Source organism: Manis pentadactyla, chromosome 9, assembly GCF_030020395.1.
Source record: "Manis pentadactyla isolate mManPen7 chromosome 9, mManPen7.hap1, whole genome shotgun sequence".
NCBI lineage: Eukaryota > Metazoa > Chordata > Mammalia > Pholidota > Manidae > Manis > Manis pentadactyla.
Window position 1 is genome coordinate 22,754,937 of NC_080027.1, and position 19,990 is coordinate 22,774,926.

A 19,990-nucleotide genomic window follows, 5' to 3' on the forward strand; every position below is an offset into this window, starting at 1 on the left:
TTGTTTCTGTTGTGTATAGAGTATTACAAAAATTACATTCCATGTTAAATCAGCCTTGAAGTACCATGAGAAAAATTGGAAAAAATATTTAACACTGTAGCCTCAACATCACTTTTATTATTCTTTGACTAATGCAATATAATAGAAGCCATAGAAAATCTTATTTACATAAATTTTCTTTGTCTATGTTTTTAAGAGAATAATTATGATGGATGGTTTATTTAAATACTTTGTCTAGGGAGCTTATAGTCTTTGTCCAGTTTTCATAATTTATCTAACAAATAGAGATCATAATTATATTTTATAGATGTGGAAAATGGAATCAAGATACTGTGTTTAATTTTGCAGGTGATAGAGCAGGAAGTAAAACAGGTTTTTTGTTTTTTTTTAATTTTGGTATCATTAATGTACAATTACATGAGCAACATTATGGTTACTAGACTCCCCCATTATCAAGTCTCCACCACATACCCCATTACAGTCACTGTCCATCAGTGTAGTAAGATGCTGTAGAATCATTACTTGTCTTCTCTGTGTTATATTGCCTTCCCTATGCCCCCCCCCACTACATTATGTGTGCTAATTGTAATGCCCCTTTTTTCCCCTTATCCCTCCCTTCCCACCCATCCTCCCCAGTCCCTTTCCCTTTGGTAACTCATAGTCCATTCTTGGGTTCTGTGAGTCTGCTGCTGTTTTGTTCCTTCAGTTTTTTCTTTGTTCTTATACTCCACAGGTGAGTGAAATCATTTGCTACTTAGCCTTCTCTGCCTGGCTTATTTCACTGGGCATAATACCCTCTAGCTCCATCCATGTTGTTGCAAATGGTAGAATTTGTTTTCATCTTATGGCTGAATAATAATCCATTGTGTATATGTACCACATCTTCTTTATCCATTCATCTACTGATGGACACTTAGGTTGCCTCCATTTCTTGGCTATTGTAAATAGTGCTGCGGTAAACATAGGGGTGCATCTATCTTTTTGAAACTGGGCTCCTGCATTCTTAGGGTAAATTCCTAGGAGTGAATTCCTGGGTCAAATGGTATTTCTATTTTTAGTTTTTTGAGGAACCTCCATACTGCTTTCCACAATGGTTGAACTAATTTACATTCCCATGAGCAGTGTAGGAGGGTTCCCCTTTCTCCACATCCTTGCCAACATTTGTTGTTTGTCTTTTGGATTGTGGTCATCCTAACTGGTGTGAGGTGATATCTCATTGTGGTTTTAATTTGCATTTCTCTGATGATTAGCGATGTGGAGCAACTTTTCATGTGCCTGTTGGCCACCTGAATTTCTTTTTTGGAGAAGTGTCTGTTCAGATCCTCTGCCCATTTTTAAATTGGCTTATTTGCTTTTTGTTTTTTGAGGTGTGTAAGCTTTTATATATTTTGGGTGTCAACTCCTTATCAGATATGTCATTTATGAATATATTCTCCCATATTGTAGGTAGGATGCCTTTTTGTTCTACTGATGGTATCCTTTGCTGTATGGAACCTTTTTTAGTTTGATATAGTCTAAAACACGTTTTTTAAAAAAGCTACTAAAAGGCATTTTAATCACTCTAATGTTAGGGGTCATAACTGATAATGCTTCCTTTAGTCACCGCCAGACACACACCACTTCTGTCTCCAGTTTCTCCCAAACTCTCACCTCACCTTGTTCTCCTTTCCTTAACTGGACTCTTACCTCTTCCATCCAGCCCCGCTCGCCCCAGCCCTTCTCTGTACACTCTAGAACTCTTTTATAGTTAGCATATCCTCTCCTATCATCAGTTTCTTCTCTGAATGGTGACTCTTCTGTCTGACCTTCAGTAAAACCAGCTGGCCCCTGAGGTGGCTGTGTCCTGCACAGCTCCCTCGTGGCCTCTTAGGGGCTTAAGGGCAGGAGGGGTGACAGCTGCCCTGTTCTCCTTGCTCTCTGCTGCCACTTCCTTTCCTGCCTGCAAACACTGTAGCCTTTGGAGCTACTTGCCAGCTGGCTAAACTGCCCTCTCCTCCCTCAAATATTGTATCTATCTACTTTTAATTTATGTCAGTGTTCTCAGTGCTTCAACACTGAAGCAGAGCAGTCGTCCAAGTCCCTGGACTTTGTGTGCTTTGACTTTGTTGTGCCCAGTTATATGTTCTGCATTCCACCATCTAGTCCGCTGGCCACGTTCAAGGAGTTCTCTGTAGAAGCTAGACCTCTGCCAGCTCTCATACTCCTGCATTGTTGGCTTTTCTTCCAAGGGGTTCCCCAGTCACTACATGAAGCAGCAACCTTTTCCCCCACTGATGTCCCCATCTTAGAATGCTGACTTTTTCCCCTTTTATGGTATTTAAATTTTTAATATGTTTTTGTTGGCCTCCTCCACTAGACTTAAGTGATCCTTTTGGGTGTGGAAAGAATTATTTAAAAGTCATTAAGTTATTAAAAAGCACAGTGTTTTTATTTTTTAAAATATGTGAGATTATTTTTAAATACATTTATTTTTCATCTCATCCTTTTAATATCTTTCTGTGTATTTTATAACACATACAATATGTTAGATACAAATTACATATATACTTATAATAAAAGGATAATGAAAACATTATTAGAAATTTTAATAAGAATTTAAACATAGAAAAAAACTCAAGTGTTTATTCAACATTTCCCAGATTTTGAAAGTATATATGCTTGATATGATCAACATTCTTTGGGTGCAGCAGCTGCTCAGCAGCTGTCATGCAAGAACCTGGAACATACTCATTTGTAAATAATGATTCCAGATTTCAAATATATCTCTAACAGGGTGTAGAGAAGTACCTATATCTGTTGGCCGTTTTGTATTTCTTCTTTGGAAATATGAAATACTCAGAGAAGCACATAATTTAGAAGTAAAACCTAAACATTTTTTAAAATGAAGTAAGAAAACAGGTTTAAAATAATATAATGTCCATTTCAGGGTCCATTCCAGATGAGAGGCTCTATCGAATGTTTGTCAATAAAAAAGTATCAATGTTGAGGCCAAAAGAAGATGAGAACTCTTGGTTTAACCTGTTTGTGATTCATCAGAACAGGTAAAAGTATTCTCTGAAAATTTTTGAGTCACGTATTGAGGTTCCCCAAATCTCTTTCCAAACTTAAGTATTTCATTCATATGTTCCTCTTTGAAAGTTGTCAGTGCAGGATCAGATAGAACTTAGATATGCTTTGTGTCACTGCATTTTGAAACTGTTTTCAATGTACATTCATACTATTAAAAGAAAATTTACAGCGTATGGATAAGATATAAGAATAACCATAAGATGAACACTCCTAAATTCAGCAAAGAAGTGGTACATAACCAGTACATTACCCCATGCCCTTCCCAGAGCCCATCTCTTTCCACACACCCCAGAGAGCAGCACTGTCTTCAGTTTTTATTTCATCAGTCCATTGCTTTTCTTTATTGTTTAATCACATATATATCCATAATGAGTATTTTATTTAGTTTTGGTTTAACTGGAACCATGCTGTATGTTTGGCAGCTGGCTTATTATATAAGTTCAATGTTATATTACTAAGATTCATCCATTTTGATGCTTGTAAGTGTAATTCATTTTCACTGATGTATACAGTTAGACTTTTCTCCTGTTGGTTTTTTATTTTCAGATTTGCTTTTTTAAACATTTTTGTTATGAACATTCTTATACACATCTCCTGATGCATATATGAATATTTAATATAGCTGGATCAGCTCTCAGTTGTTTGTATCTTTAGGAAGTTTAATCTATAGGTAGGCTGCAGGATTGATTGAAAGGAAGACTTGAAGATGCAAGATTTATTAGGGGATCACCACAGGAAAAAGGTGTGAGCTGATGACAGTGATGGCAGTGACAATGGTAGGGAAGAGACAAACCTGAGAAGTTATTAAGGAAGAATCCAAAGGGATTTGAGCCTGATTACCTAATTTATTATTTATTGAACAGATTTTTTGAATGCAGAATAGTCTGGTTTCTCCACTGTAAAGGTTCCATTTTCTACTTTATAATTAATAATTACTTGGGAACAATGCTTTGAGACTATGTGAATATCCTGTTTCACCTTAAACTTTTCTCACTAATGTTAGACATCAGTAAATTTTGTTTTCAACAATTAACACTTGTGTTTTAACTGTGATTTTTTTGTTTGTTTCCCTTATTCTTTCTGCATTTATTAATTGAAATTCTACTGTAAGGGAGATATGTCCTTACAAATTATTTATTCATCCATTTATTTATTTAGGTTATTATGGACTCAAGAATATTTACTTTATTCTTTTAAGTTATAATTCAGTACTATCAGTTTTTTTTGTTGTTGCTCAATTGTTCCAGCTTTGGCCATGGGAGCTTTTTTATATTGGCTTCTGTGTCCTTTCAATGTACCCTTTTATTTTTTGGTTCTGAGCATGTCCTTAACTTGCTAGTACCACAAGATGCTCCAGGCCCATCTTATATTTATCTGCATCAGCGCTGGAATCCAGCACTTCTCCAAGGAGCCCTGATTACTTTTCTTGGAAACCCAGATATGGCCACTAGATGTGCTTGTTGCTACTGGGACTCTCTTAGCCCTCCATGATCAGAGTTTACAAAATATATGTGTATACATACATTCTAACATATGCATTCACATTTCTGTATCTGTACATGTGTTAAAAAAAACTAACAAACAAGCATGAGCTCATAGTGATTCCAATCCAGCCCTCCAGGTTTGTTTTTGTTTCTCCCTTTCCTTAATTGTGACTTCTTTCTCTAACCTGGATCATATTATCTAACAATGTATTTACTTGTACAGAGTAATTTTTAAATTGCTGACCAGTACCCCTGTGTGAAGCAAATTTGCCAACTAGTGTACAGTGTTTGTTTAAGCTATATTAGTCTTCAGCCTTATCATATCCAGTTAAAACACCATTTTCCAAACTTAGGTCAGCCCCCTTTCCCCTCCACCCTCTCCACTGATTGTGTAATTATTTTGTAATACTGTTAGTTCATTTATACCCTCTGCATCCTTCCCTTTGTTACTGCTTACAGGGACTTATGAAAGACAGGTTTTCTCATTTTGAATGAGAATTCTTGAGCCTTTTACTTTATTTCCTGTTGGTTCTGTGAAAGACAAGTTTCTTTCTCTTGCTTCAGAAAAAGTAGACTCTGAAGCAGAAGAGGACTTTGTCATGTAAAATATTCCCATAAGGATGTTTTGATAACTTCTAGGTCACAAGTCAGCATCATCCTATCAGCATAATCTTCCCTCTTCCATCAAAGAGTCAGTGTACCATGAAGGCACAATGGCAACACGTATTCGAGTTACTCTTGTGTTTCTTCAGTGATTGTGATAATATCATATCCTAGAAACATGTCTTTTACATAAAAATATTCCTAGATACATGAACCAGCTGCTTCTCTGATTTCACTTCCTGCTCTTCCCTGCATTTATCCTTCTCAGCCATCCTGACCTTGCTGGTCTTGAACTTACTGAACACCTTTGCTATCTGCTCATTCCTTATCTATTTTCTTCCTGTGCATGCTTCATCTCTTATCTCTGTTCTGTGCTCATTTGTCATCTGTCAGAGAGGCCTTTCCTGACCACACTGTGTATAGTAGCACCTCCATCCATGTCATTTTTTGCTTTTCTTTACTGCACTTATCAGTACACATACATAAACATACACATGTTGTATTATTGCTTGTTTACCTCACTAGAGCAAGGACTTTGTTCACTGTTGTGTTTTCAGTATCCAGAAAAAGACTGGGACACTTGGCACATAGACGGTAAATGTTTACTGAATGAATGAGTATCAATTTACCTTAAGGGGTGGTAGATTGAAGTATTTGAATACTTACTTAAATTCTCATGAATGTTAAGTCAGTGTTAAGGAAAGATTTTCCTCCTTGTCTTTCCTGCCTTTGGGTTTTCACATATCTTTTAATAATTACAAGTAATTGAGGTAAAAGCCAGAGTTTGCAAGTCATTTATTCATACAATACAATATTTTATTTAATATTAAATACTCTTTTATGTAAGACTGACGTTCTTATTCCTGTTATAATCAGTAAACAGAATAGATGTTAAAAAATGACCAGACGTATTTAGAAATTTGTTTTTATTCTACAAAATTTAGACTTAACTCACTTTAATTTTCTGTATTCTTTTTGGGGATTAACTAATCAGACCAGTATACAGGCTTTTACTATTTGATAGAGGTCATGCTTTTCTGACTTTGCCATAGGGGGAGTCACTCCTCTGTAAAGTTTTTTGTGATCTGTCTCTAAAGGTAGAATTGATTGCTTTCTCTTTTGGTGCTCCTATTTGTCTGTGGTCTGCAAGTTTGCAAACCCTTTAAAGGGCAGAAATTAGATACTATGTTTGCATCCCCAATCCCTTGAGTAACTTCTGGCACATAGAAGGGATGTAATAAATCTTCAATGAGTGGAGGAAGATCTGCACTGACTTACTTAATATGAATTTTTTTTCTCTCTCTGGATATTTATGCGATTTATTTTTTTAAATCTTGGTATAGGAGTAAACATGGAAATACTAACTTCATTCCAGAACAATTTTTGGATGACTTCATTGATCTTGTAATCTGGGGCCATGAACATGAATGTAAAATAGCTCCAACCAAAAATGAGCAGCAACTCTTTTATGTATCACAACCTGGAAGTTCAGTGGTCACTTCTCTTTCCCCAGGAGAATCTGTAAAGAAGTGAGTAGTTGGTATATTTTCCAAAACAATTTTTTAAAAAGTTGTTATAATAATCTAATCATCCCATAGGTTCAAGGTACAGACGGTATTGTTGTTTATATGATAGATTTATTTATGAAGATTGATCATTCTATATTGTCTTACTATTTTCTCAGATTTTAAGCTTTTTCAACAGGAGCATCCCAGTGGTGTTAATGATTTTGCTGCTATTAGGCAAATTCAAAGCTAACATTTTTACTATAATTAAATTTCAAGTTAGAGTACTATGGATTATGATTACCAAATTCACAAAGTCCATTTATAAACAGATTTAACTAAAGACATTTAATTAAGATTGTTCTGGTTATAAATGCAATATTACAACATATCTCATTTCTTTTAATTCTTTAGGGGAATTATGTGATGTAATAATACTGATGAAACTCAGTTTTTATAATGGGTTTTGTCCTTTGAGCCACTCAGATTCTAATTGTTACGATGATAATAATAGGTTTAAAAAATATGGTAGTAGGATTTCAGTTTGTTGGTTTTGTCTTCCTAGTTCTACTGCTACTTTATTTCATGTATGTGTGTGTATATATATATATATATATACACGTGTTAAAAAAAACTAACAACTTGTGTTTTAATTGAACCTTGAACAACAATTGAGAACTCTTCGATAATTCATACAGTTAGGGGCACTGACCACCCCCATGCCTTTGATAACCATGTATGACTTTTGACACCCCAAAAATTTAACTACTAATAACCTACTGTTGACCAGAAGCCTTACTCATAACATATACAGTTGATTAAAACATACTTTGTAAGTTATATGTATTTATATACATGTATTCTTAATAAAATATCTAGAGAAAGAAAATGTTTTTTCAAACTCACAAATCTCCAAAAACTTTTTGAATATATTTATTGAAAAAATCTGGATATGAGGACCCACAGTTTAAACCTATGTTCAAGGATCAGCTGTACTATGTATACAATCATAGTCCTGATAACATTTTTATGCTTATCATACATCTGTCTTCCCTCACTAAACTATATTTGTTCAGAAAGAAAAAGTGATGGATGAGTGGATTTTATTCTGGGGAAAAAGAATGTTTCTTTTTTCCTGTGATATAGCATTAAGATTAAATTGCTTAAAATATTTCTTAAGAGTATGATTTTATGAAGAAATGCTTTGTGGAAAATGAAAATTGTTCTGATGCATTTTCCTGGAGAAATCAACAGTGTAACTAAGTTTTATGTTTCCCTCCCCACTCCAGACATGTTGGTTTGCTGCGTATCAAAGGAAGGAAGATGAATATGCAGAAAATTCCTCTTCACACGGTGCGGCAGTTCTTTATGGAAGATATTGTTCTGGCTGATCATCCAGACATTTTTAACCCAGATAACCCTAAAGTAACCCAAGCCATTCAAAGCTTCTGTTTGGAGAAGGTGATTCTTCTAGATCAAGGTCAATGAGATTTGCCTAGTTGAGAGGTTCTTTACGTTGAATTAAATACTTCAGTAGAGCAGAGGGAAGTCAGATCTGTCACGTTCTCATGAGGCCTGTAAGGAACCTCTGTTGTTCATTGAATGAGTTTAGTTGTATCAAAGTTTGTTTGTTTTTTAAATCTTGGAGATGGAGAAATGTTATATGTAGTAGAAACTTTGCTTAATTAAGCCCTTCTCCCAGTTCCTTTCTTCCTTCTGAAAAACATATACATAATCTTTTCTCTCTTTTTATCCTGATTGGATAATTTGTTCATTCTATTTATGAAAGCAGATGGTAAGATTGCTTTGACTAGGGGATTGGAGGGTACTCTGGTGGATGAGGAGAATCTCCATCAGGCATCCCTTCCATCCTAAAAGCTACCCCAAATTAAATCTTAAAATGTTTTTGCCATACACCTCTTAGTGTTAGCCTAAGTCCCATACCTGCCCTTGCATGCAAATTGCCACCCCTAAACCTCTGCAGAAATTATAGAGCCATTACTGAAGTTGGGGAAATGCATTAAAAATTTGTAAGTTGACAGCTTAATAACATCAGTTGTGGGCATTTGCTCAGTTCTGACTGTGCTAGCACTTCTGCTTTGCATTTTATTCTTATAAAAAAATCGTATGAGGCAGGAATAATGAAAGTTATTATCACTGATGTTTATTGACTGCTTGTATATTCTGGGTACCATTGATACCATTTTGCATTTAATCCTCTCAATGCTGTAACATTGGTGAATAGATTCTACCATCCACATTTTGTAGAACGAACAGCTGAACCTTAGATTAAATAACATGCCTAGTGTCACATCTTTACTAGCAACATGTAACTCATATAACTGAAAAGCTTTTATGAGTGTGCTGGGTTCAAGATGACTAGATCCAGAGACTCAATTAAGACTGCAGGTCTCTTGTCTGTTTTTGTGTCTAGTCCCATGTCACCTGCTCTGATGGTTCTGTCTTAAGCATCGCTATGAGGAAGGAAGGCATTTTTCTATGGTGGCCCACAAACTTAGGTTTTCCTTTTAGCTGAGAGAATCATTTTCCCCAGGGGTTCCAGATAAACCCCTAGCACTTTCACTGAACCGAGTCATGTACTTTCCCTAAACCCAGTCTCCAAAACCAGGGAGCTGGGAAATGAACTGATGGGCAGACCTGGGTCAGGAGCCAAGGGTCTGTCCACCTTGGCACAATTATTTTAGCCTGTGTAGTTCTTTGTTGTGCAAGGTTGTTCTGTGCATTGTAGTATTTTAATGATATCCTCTACATCCAGTACCCACTAGGGGTCAGTAGTTCCTTTCCCCCAAGTCATGATAGTATTTTTGTTTTGAGATTGAAGAAATGCTTGAAAATGCTGAACGGGAACGTCTGGGAAATACTCGACAGCCAGAGAAGCCTCTTATACGACTGCGAGTAAGTCCTATTTAGATACATTAGACTCTATAGGTTTTCAGAGGATAGTATTATACAGTTTACGTGAATTTTTTTTGAAAAGTAGTAAGAGTACAAGAGCAACTACTACTGGGGGCAAGAATACTAAACCTGTAAGGACTTGATCTAACCATGGTTGGATTCTGATGGGTGTAATATTTTTCCTTATTTTTCTTCTTTTCTAAACAGTGTGTTGTTACATTTAATAGGTTGGCTCTCTGACTATGACTTTCCCTGCTCGCTCTCCTCTCGCTCCGTTCCAGTGACCTGCGTTCATGCAGTTCCTCAGACATATCAGAGGCACTCACCTCCTTCTTGCACACATACTCACCTCCTACTGTGAAGCCCCGCCCTAAGGAAGATTGCGGCCCCATATCTTCTCTCCAACAAGCCTGATTTCATTTACCCGCCTCTACTTGTCCTTTTTTTTTTTCCCCAGGGACACATCCTCTTAACCTACTATATATAATTTCTTTTGTTTATTATTTATCCTCAGCTACAAAACTAAGTTCCATGAAAGCATGGAACTTTGTGAATTTTGTTTACTAATGTTTCCAAAGATCCCAGAACAGTTCCTGGCATATAGCAAATGCTTGATAAATATGTTGAAAGAATTAATAAGTATTTGAGAGTATTAATCCAAGAAGTGGAAGTAGTTCCTCTGCCTATAAACTGGCTTATATTTTCCATCATGATTATAAATACACAAGTAACAGGAGACCTCTTTTGCCCCCGTTTCCTTTCCTTCTCCTAGCTCTTACTCTGTCTTTCTTATTTTCATCCAAACCACTCAATATATGTATCCTGTCCTGCTCATCTGTCATTCTGTCCCTCAGTCCACTATGATGAAGGCTCTCTGACCCCATGATCTCAGGTGGAAAAGATGGCCTTCAGTTGTCAAGTCCAGCAGACTTTTTTCATCCTACTGAATCACTCGTTGGCATTCTCTCCCTCAAGTTATGTTTGTCCCCTCTCCTATCTCTTAGTTAGCCCCCTTTGCAGTCTAGACATATAGCTTTAATGATCACCTGTGGAGTGATGACTCCCAAATTTTTATGTCCACCTCAAGCCGCCTTGTTTAGGTCCAAGAGACCTCCCGAAGCCTGGTACTCAAGAAGTGTGGTCCTCAAGCCATCAGCTTTGGCATCGTCTGGGAAATTCTTTAAAATGCAGAATCTCAGGCCCTACATCAAACCCTCTGATGTGCATTGGAACAAGATCCCAGAAGATTTGTATGCACATTAAAATTGAGAAGCCCTAGAGTGTGGTAAAGAGTACAGCATAGAGCCACAGTGCCTGGGTTTGGTTCTGGCTCTGCCACTAGCTGTATGACCTTGAGCAACTTGGTCTCTTGTCCTTTGGTCTGCAGTGCATAAATTTACATTTCAATGAATTAAATAGGACCTGGTGCACAGTAAATATTCTAATAGTAAGTTTCTCTTTATCCCACTGCCATTGCTATAGTTGAACCTTAATTATCTTACCTGGGCTATAGATGCAACTTCCTACCTGACTCTACCTCCCGTTTTCCCCTCTCCCCACCTCTAGCCTATCCACTGATGCCAAAATCATCTTTGTAAAACACAATCTTACATGCGTTTTTTTAATGGTCCCTTAGCACTAATAGGAACAAGTCTAAACTCTTCCATGCCATTCAGAGGTTTATGTGACCTGGTCTAAACCAATCTCTTTGGCTTCTACCTCCTGTTTCTGTCAGGACCTCCTAGGCTCTAGTGGTATTGGACTAAAAGTTAAGTTCCCTGGGCCCAGTGGAGTTTATTTCATTCTTTTGCATCGTTGCCCAGGCTGATCTGCTCTGTGGAGTTTATTTCTCTTTGCATCCACTTACAGCTTCCCCTCCTCAAAGAAGCCTTTCTTGACTTCCCTTCAGAGTCAAGCTTCTTTTGTGTCCTCAGTCTGCTTGGAGCAACATACTTTTCATAGCACCATTCGCATTCTGCTGGCAATTGTCTATTAACATGTTTGTTTTCCCAGTCAGCTTATGAATTTCTTGAAAGCCAAGATTATGTTTTATTTGTGATTGTTGGCCCTTAGCAGAGTACCTAACACATTGTGGATGCTCAATAAAGTTTGCTTAATGAATGAGTTTTGTGACCCTTAGGAGCAGAAAATTACATACTAAGCTAGACTGGAGTATAATTGTTAAAACATCTAAAGAGTTTTGAGAAGACCCTATAGCTTGAGCATTTAGCATTTCCTAACAGAGCAGCTGTAGAGATGGCTTAGCGAATACATAGTTGCTTTGAGGGAACCATCTCATTCTCTTTATCAGTGCAGAAGATCCCATGTTTTCATATATGTCTGCCTAATCTCACTAGAACCAACCAGATATAAATAAATTGTTAAGAGAATTGGCATTCTTTTTCCTAGACACAGTAAATTTCAAAGGAAAGAACAGATATTTTCATGTAAGTAATATTCCAAAAAAACATTGTATCAAGTAGAGGACACTCAGTAATTTTTTGATCAGGTGAAAGAACATTCATTGAGTACCTTCTGTTCTGCACGCAGGGAGATACAATGGTGATAAATCAGATGAGGTTTTGAACTTGAGCTTACGAGAGGTGAAGGTGAGAGGAGAGACCTAAAAAACAGCTAATAATTGAACAAAATGCAAGCCAGTGCTGAGTGTGATGATAAAGAGTATGAGTTGGGTGGTTAGGGAATAGTCTGTATCAGCCAGTGCCATGGTATGATGTTTGTTCCCAAAGCACACTTGAGAACAGCTAGTTTAAGAAAACTATTATGTCTCTTAAAAAGAAACACAGTATTTTTCTTTGTTAAAGTCTTTGTAGCACTATAGTCTTCTTTAGAAAAGAGCATGTCTTAAGAGTGATTGTTAGTACTGTGCTTATAAGGTAATCATTAATCAAATCTCACAGATTTGATTATTTTCCTACATGGATTTCCTGGCATTTTTTTCTTTTCCACTGTGAAAGCTTATTCCTAAGATGGTAGATCAGTGAACTAATGCATCCAGGGCTGGCACTTTATTATGGTGTAAAATTTTCTTTGTTTTGAAAGTTAAAAAATTTGTTTAGGAATTCTACCCCCTCTTCAGATGGTATTCCTGGTGCCTAGATTATTAGTTATCATGGGGGAGATATAATCATTCTGACCTTGGGGAAGTTTTTGCTGTATCTTGATTCCATCAAATGTTTCACAAAGTATTTATAAACCTTTGAAGCTTTACATTCTCAGAATAAATGGTATAACACCATCATGATCTACAGCACAAATTGTGGAACATAATTTTCTTAAAGGTTTTGTGCATAAATACTGAAATTGGTAAACGGTTGTTTCTCAGACTTCACAGTTTATTTTTTATTTCCAGGTGGACTATAGTGGAGGTTTTGAACCTTTCAACATTCATCGTTTCAGCCAGAAATTTGTGGATCGGGTAGCTAATCCAAAAGATGTCATCTATTTTTTCAGGCATAGAGAACAGAAGGAAAGCACGGGTAAGTTATTTTTACAAATTAAAAAATGATCTTATAGGGTTTACTAAAAAAAATTATAATGAAAATGTTTTAGTATGATTCTAGTATCTTAGACAAATAAACTGACAGTTGGAATAATTGAATCTCTTCTAAAAATAAGATAAATCATTTGTGTGTGTGTGTGTGTGTGTGTGTGTGTGTTTTTTGAGAGGGCATATCTTATATTTATTGATCAAATGGTTGTTAACAACAATAAAATTCTGTATAGGGGACTCAATGCACAATCATTAATCAACCCCAAGCCTAATTCTCAACAGTCTCCAATCTTCTAAAGTACAACGAACAAGTTCTTACATGGTGAACAAATTCTTACATAGTGAATAAGTTGTTACATGGTGAACAGTGCAAGGGCAGTCATCACAGAAACTTTCGGTTTTGATCACGCATTATGAACTATAAACAGTCAGGTCAAATATGAATATTCGTTTGATTTTTATACTTGATTTATATGTGGATCCCACATTTCTCCCTTTATTATTATTATTTTTTTTAATAAAATGCTGAAGTGGTAGGTAGATGTAAGGTAAAGGTAGAAAACTTAGTTTAGTGTTGTAAGAGAGCAAATGTAGATGATCAGGTGTGTGCCTGTGGACTATGTGTTAATCCAAGCTATACAAAGGCAATAAAACATCCACGGATGCAGAAGATTTCTCTCAAAACAGGTGGGGAGAGGTTCTAAGCCTCACCTCTGTTGATCCCCAATTTCTCACCTGATGGCCCCCCTGCGACTGTGCCTGTCTTAGGTTGTTCCTCCCTTGAGGAATCTTACCCGTCTCTGGCTAACCAGTCATCTTCCGGGGCCATACAGGGAGATGTGAAGTTGGTAAGTGAGAGAGAAGCCATATTGTTTGAAAAGGTTAGTTTTTTACTTCTTTGCAGATTTATGCCCTGTGGCTTCTATGCCCAGCATTTGTCTTGAGGTATCTTTAGCACTTGGAGGAATTATGATACTCGGTAAATTCGATATGAGGCACGAATTCTATTTAAGGATTGTAATTAGGAAGGAAGAAGAAAAGCTATAGAGGTAGCAGACGGAAGAAAACATGGGAAGATTGATTATTTCTTTGATATATCTTCTTGTAGAGTAATTTAAGCATGTATAGGTTTTAAACTACTAATTAAATTGCACACACACATTAACATAATAGAAATACAGTTACATAACCAAAGCAGATCTATAATTACCAGCCATCTCCAGTGAGGCCAAGAAAACCAGTTAGGCACCCTAGGCATTTGTGAAAATTTGTCTATGATATGATGGATATTGTCCAACTGTACTTGAACAATCTGAGAGAAATGAGACAAATTAAAACAGCCCATTCCTGGGAACTGTTCACATCTCATATGTTCTTTTAACAGTAGATAGTCTGTAGTTGTAAGATTTTGGAGCGCTAGAACTTGCACTTCTCCTAATTCTTGGTTGAGTTCCAACAGTGTAGATCCAGTCAAATTTGTTGTTTTACTGTATGCACAGGCCAGCTTAGATATCTCCTTCTTCATTCCAATGGCAAGTCCAGGAACCAGTGGGATGAATGCAGCTACAACTGCAGCATCGCCTGGATGTTTGTTAAGGTTTTTTGATGATCATCTTCTGGCATGAGTCTTCCAGAGAGTGCTGATGTTGGAAGTTCTTCTTCATATCGCATCTTAGTTCATTTTCTGGGTAGCCAAATTAGGCTTTGATCCTCTGTATAAACACAAACAGACCCTTTGCCCACACTTTGATCTGCCCTTTATACCATTGTGTAGAACTCATTGGAGGTCACCACACAGGAACTGCTTTTTTTTTTTTTTTTTTAAGATGAAGGAATATTATCAGAAAAGTGTACCTCCATAGCCGATCATCTGACACCCTTTCAGTGATCAAAATTAAGGATATTTAAAGCATGCATTAATTGTTGATTTAAAGTTAGTTTTATCCTATCATGGAGTAATCCCCCTTTTCTTTCTTTTTTTTTTTTTTTTTTTGTTATCTTTAGTCTATACTTATATGAAGAATATTATGTTTACTAGGCTCTCCCCTATACCAGGTCCCCGCTATAAATCCCTTTAGAGTCACTGTCCATCAGCATAGCTAAATGTTGTAGAATCACTACTTGTCTTCTCTGTGTTGTACAGCCCTCCCTTTTCTCCTACCCCCCCATGCATGCTAATCTTAATACCCCCCTACTTCTCCCCCCCCTTATCCCTCCCTACCCACCCATCCTCCCCAGTCCCTTTCCCTTTGGTACCTGTTAGTCCATTCTTGGGTCCTGTGATTCCGCTGCTGTTTTGTTCCTTCAGTTTTTCCTTTGTTCTTATACTCCACAGATAAGTGAAATAAATCATTTGGTATTTCTCTTTCTCCGCTTGGCTTATTTCACTAAGCATAATACCCTCCAGCTCCATCCATGTTGCTGCAAATGGTAGGATTTGCCCTCTTCTTATGGCTGAGTAGTATTCCATTGTGTATATGTACCACATCTTTATGCATTCATCTACCGATGGACATTTAGGTTGTTTCCAATTCTTGGCTATTGTAAATAGTGCTGCGGTAAACATAGGGGTGCATTTGTCTTTCTCAAACTTGGTTGCTGTGTTCTTAGGGTAAATTCCTAGTAGTGCAATTCCTGGGTCAAATGGTAAGTCTGTTTTGAGCATTTTGATGAACCTCCATACTGCTTTCCACAATGGTTGAACTAGTTTACATTCCCACCAGCAGTGTAGGAGGGTTCCCCTTTCTCCACAGCCTCGCCAACATTTGCTGTTTGTCTTTTGGATGGTAGCCATCCTTACTGGTGTGAAGTGATACCTCATTGTAGTTTTAATTTGCATTTCTCTGATAATTAGTGATGTGGAGCATCTTTTCATGTATCTGTTGGCCATCTGTATTTCTTTTTTGGAGAACTGTCTGTTCAGTTCCTCTGCCCATTTTTTAATTGGATTATTTGACTTTTGTTTGTTGAGGCGTGTGAGCTCTTTATATATTTTGGACGTCAAGCCTTTATCGGATGTGTCATTTTCAAATATATTCTCCCATACTGTAGGGTTCCTTTTTGTTCTATTGATGGTGTCTTTTGCTGTACAGAAGCTTTTCAGCTTAATATAGTCCCACTTATTCATTTTTGCTGTTGTTTTCCTTGCCCGGGGAGATATGTTCAAGAAGAGGTCACTCATGTTTATGTCTAAGAGGTTTTTGCCTATGTTTTCTTCCAAGAGTTTAATGGTTTCATGACTTACATTCAGGTCTTTGATCCATTTTGAGTTTACTTTTGTGTATGGGGTTAGACAATGGTCCAGTTTCATTCTCCTACATGTAGCTGTCCAGTTTTGCCAGCACCATCTGTTGAAGAGACTCTCATTTTGCCATTGTATGTCCATGGCTCCTTTATCAAATATTAATTGACCATATATGTTTGGGTTAATGTCTGGAGTCTCTAGTCTGTTCTACTGGTCTGTGGCTCTGTTCTTGTGCCAGTACCAAACTGTCTTGATTACTATGGCTTTATAGTAGAGCTTGAAGTTGGGGAGTGAGATCCCCCCTACTTTATTCTTCTTTCTCAGGATTGCTTTGGCTATTCGGGGTCTTTGGTGTTTCCATATGAATTTTTGAATTATTTGTTCCAGTTCATTGAAGAATGTTGCTGGTAATTTGATAGGGATTACATCAAATCTGTATATTGCTTTGGGCAGGATGGCCATTTTGATGATATTAATTCTTCCTAGCCACGAGCATGGGATGAGTTTCCATTTGTTAGTGTCCCCTTTAATTTCTCTTAAGAGTGACTTGTAGTTTTCAGAGTATAGGTCATTCACTTCTTTGGTTAGATTTATTCCTAGGTATTTTATTCTTTTTGATGCTATTGTGAATGGAATTGTTTTCCTGATTTCTCTTTCTATTGGTTCATTGTTAGTGTATAGGAAAGCTACAGATTTCTGTGTGTTAATTTTGTATCCTGCAACTTTGCTGTATTCCAGTATCAGTTCTAGTAGTTTTGGGGTGGAGTCTTTAGGATTTTTTATGTACAATATCATGTCATCTGCGAATAGTGACAGTTTAACTTCTTCTTTACCAATCTGGATTCCTTGTGTTTCTTTGTTTTGTCTGATTGCCGTGGCTAGGACCTCCAGTACTATGGTAAATAGCAGTGGGGAGAGTGGGCATCCCTGTCTAGTTCCCGATCTCTGAGGAAAAGCTTTCAGCTTCTCGCTGTTCAGTATAATGTTGGCTGTGGGTTTATGATATATGGCCTTTATTATGTTGAGGTACTTGCCCTCTATTCCCATTTTGCTGAGAGTTTTTATCATGAATGGATGTTGAATTTTGTCAAATGCTTTTTCAGCATCTATGGAGATGATCAGTGGTTTTTGTCTTTCTTTTTGTTGATGTGGTGGATGATGTTGATGGATTTTCGAATGTTGTACCATCCTTGCATCCCTGGGATGAATCCCACTTGGTCATGGTGTATGATCCTTTTGATATACTTTTGTATTCGGTTTGCTAATATTTTATTAAGTATTTTTGCATCTACATTCATCAGGGATATTGGTCTGTAATTTTCTTTTTTGGTGGGGTCTTTGCCTGCTTTTGGTATTAGGGTGATGTTGGCTTCATAGAATGAGTTTGGGAGTATTCCCTCCTCTTCTATTTTTTGGAAAACTTTAAGGAGAATGGATATTATGTCTTCTCTGTGTGTCTGATAAAATTCCGAGGTAAATCCGTCCCGTCCGGGTGTTTTGTTCTTGGGTAGTTTTTTGATTACCGTTTCAATTTCTTTGCTCGTAATTGGTTTGTTTAACTTTTGTGTTTCTTCCTTGGTCAGTCTTGGAAGGTTATATTTTTCTAGGAAGTTGTCCATTTCTTCTAGGTTTTCCAGATAAATCATTTTTAAACCTGTGGATAGCAATAAGGAAATGGAAGTCTTTCTCTGCAGATGTAAATTTTTTAAACAGTGCTGCTGAATGACACACACAGACCTTAGAGATTTATTGCTCAAAATGAAATTATTATTTACTATACATTATTAATGATCAGGAAAATAAACTTTCAAATTTTGCCTTATTAAGTATTTCAGCTTAGAATGTACAGTGATTTAGGAAGACTCCAGTCTTTTCAAATAAGAGGTGCCTCACAGTTTGATGTTTTTGATGATCGGGTAATTGATCTCCAATTAAATTTCATAAAAACTAATTGCACTTATTTTCGCATTTATCAAAGCAGGTCATCTGACTGGAATAGTGCTTCTTTATAAGAAAAGCTGGTCGTGTTAAATATAGAGGCTATTGTCTTTGAAGTTATTGAGTTAGAGAATTTTCATCGAAATATATGGTCCTTGTTTACAAGTAAGCTGCCTAGGTTTTTATTAACCCGGAGTTAATGGGCTTTTGTTTTCAATGTCAAATTGTGATCAGAATCACATTGTGTATGCTGTAAATTCAGCCTGAAACAGTCATTCAGATGTTCAAATGGAGTTCATAGAATACGGTTGTAAGGGGGAAAAAAAGCCCATGTTAGAAAATTACTTTTCCATGCTATAAATTTTATTATTACTTAATTGATAGTGGTTTACTTTAATCGTCCATCCTTATCAATTGCTTGAAATTGTATGGGTGTAGCAGTCATAAGAATACAGGATACAGAACTCTACCTTATATTACAACAGTAGTCAGTTTTGTTCTAATGATTCCTTGTTTGTTTAAACATAAATTACTAAGTAGAAACAATGGCCTTCTTGTGTGTTTAATTGAAAGCATTTTTGTTGTTTTGGCCAGCTCTGCTTCTTAACTACATATGTGACGCTGTGCTGTTTAGTTTTCTTGTGTGTCAAATGAGGCTAATAACTATGCCTCCCTCCTAGGATTGTTGTGAGGATTAAATAATGTGCCGTGTGTAAATGGTCTTGACAGTGTCTGGCACAGTAAAATGTAGTAATCATTTTATGAAGTCATATGAATTCTACTGTCTTAAAATGCGAAAAAGAATTCTGTTCACTTGTCCTGACCGCTTTGCAACAGGCACGCCAAACTTTGTGCTTCTTTACACTCTAAACTGTTGCATATACCTAAAATATTTTTATTTTTCCCCTTTTGCTTAGTGAATCGTATTCCTTCTACAAGTCTTGATTCAAATAATAGCTGCATGTGGTATCGCAACATTATTTTCAACCTTCATTGAGAATTTGTATATTTCCTCTCTGTGTGTCCTATTCTCTATTCTGGCTTCTGTTGGAGCACTTACCATCTTATATTGTAATTGTTCTCATGGGCAAGGATCCTATCTTTTTATCATTGTGTTTTCAAATACCAGCCAGGTCCAACATGTGCTACCCAGTTAATATTTGTGATAACATAATACATAATAATAAATAACCTGGCACAAAAAAAAACCTGACAAAGGTTATTAGCAGAGCAGACCCTATGCTTCTTGACTTTCAACCCAGGATTTTTTTTATTCTTTAGCTACTGTATTTGAGACAACCATTCCACTTAGGAGTGCAGCAGAAGTGCATTCAGCAGACATTCCATCTGTCTCATAGAATGTTAAAAAGACACGAACTTAAGGGCTGAGATTTAATTAACACTTTATAGTGTTTTGCCAAGGACATCTTATGTGAAACTGGCTTTTTTGGGTTTTCTTTGAACTGTGAATATGTGTTGGTCACTATTAGTAGAGTTCTGAGCCACTGCCTTGACTCATCGTGAGGCACCGGCAGCTTTACCCATGATTGCTTTTGTATCATCAGTGCAAATGCCAATATAGTGGAAAAGGTGAATAATATCTTTGTATTGTTATGGAATTGTCTTGTTATGAAACTTAATGACCTTGAGCACCCCCTGAAATAGTCTCGGGGTCCCCCCGAGGTCTGTGGACCACTCTGTGGTGCAGGAGACACAC

General features: G+C 36.8%; 1 protein-coding gene across 7 annotated transcripts in view; it reads left to right on the forward strand.

The window, feature by feature from the left end:
- Window positions 1-19,990, forward strand: part of MRE11 (MRE11 homolog, double strand break repair nuclease) — a 62,190-nt gene that overhangs the window by 10,028 nt on the left and 32,172 nt on the right. For 6 of the 7 annotated variants that reach the window (XM_057507104.1, XM_036923308.2, XM_036923310.2 and 3 more), the window contains 5 exons: window positions 2,927-3,041; window positions 6,500-6,685; window positions 7,951-8,122; window positions 9,497-9,577; window positions 12,951-13,077. In XM_057507104.1, the coding sequence (XP_057363087.1) occupies window positions 2,927-3,041; window positions 6,500-6,685; window positions 7,951-8,122; window positions 9,497-9,577; window positions 12,951-13,077 (681 nt within the window). Of the gene's footprint in view, window positions 1-2,926; window positions 3,042-6,499; window positions 6,686-7,950; window positions 8,123-9,496; window positions 9,582-12,950; window positions 13,078-19,990 lie in introns of all 7 variants that reach the window. The other variant, XM_057507105.1, reaches the window with a different exon arrangement.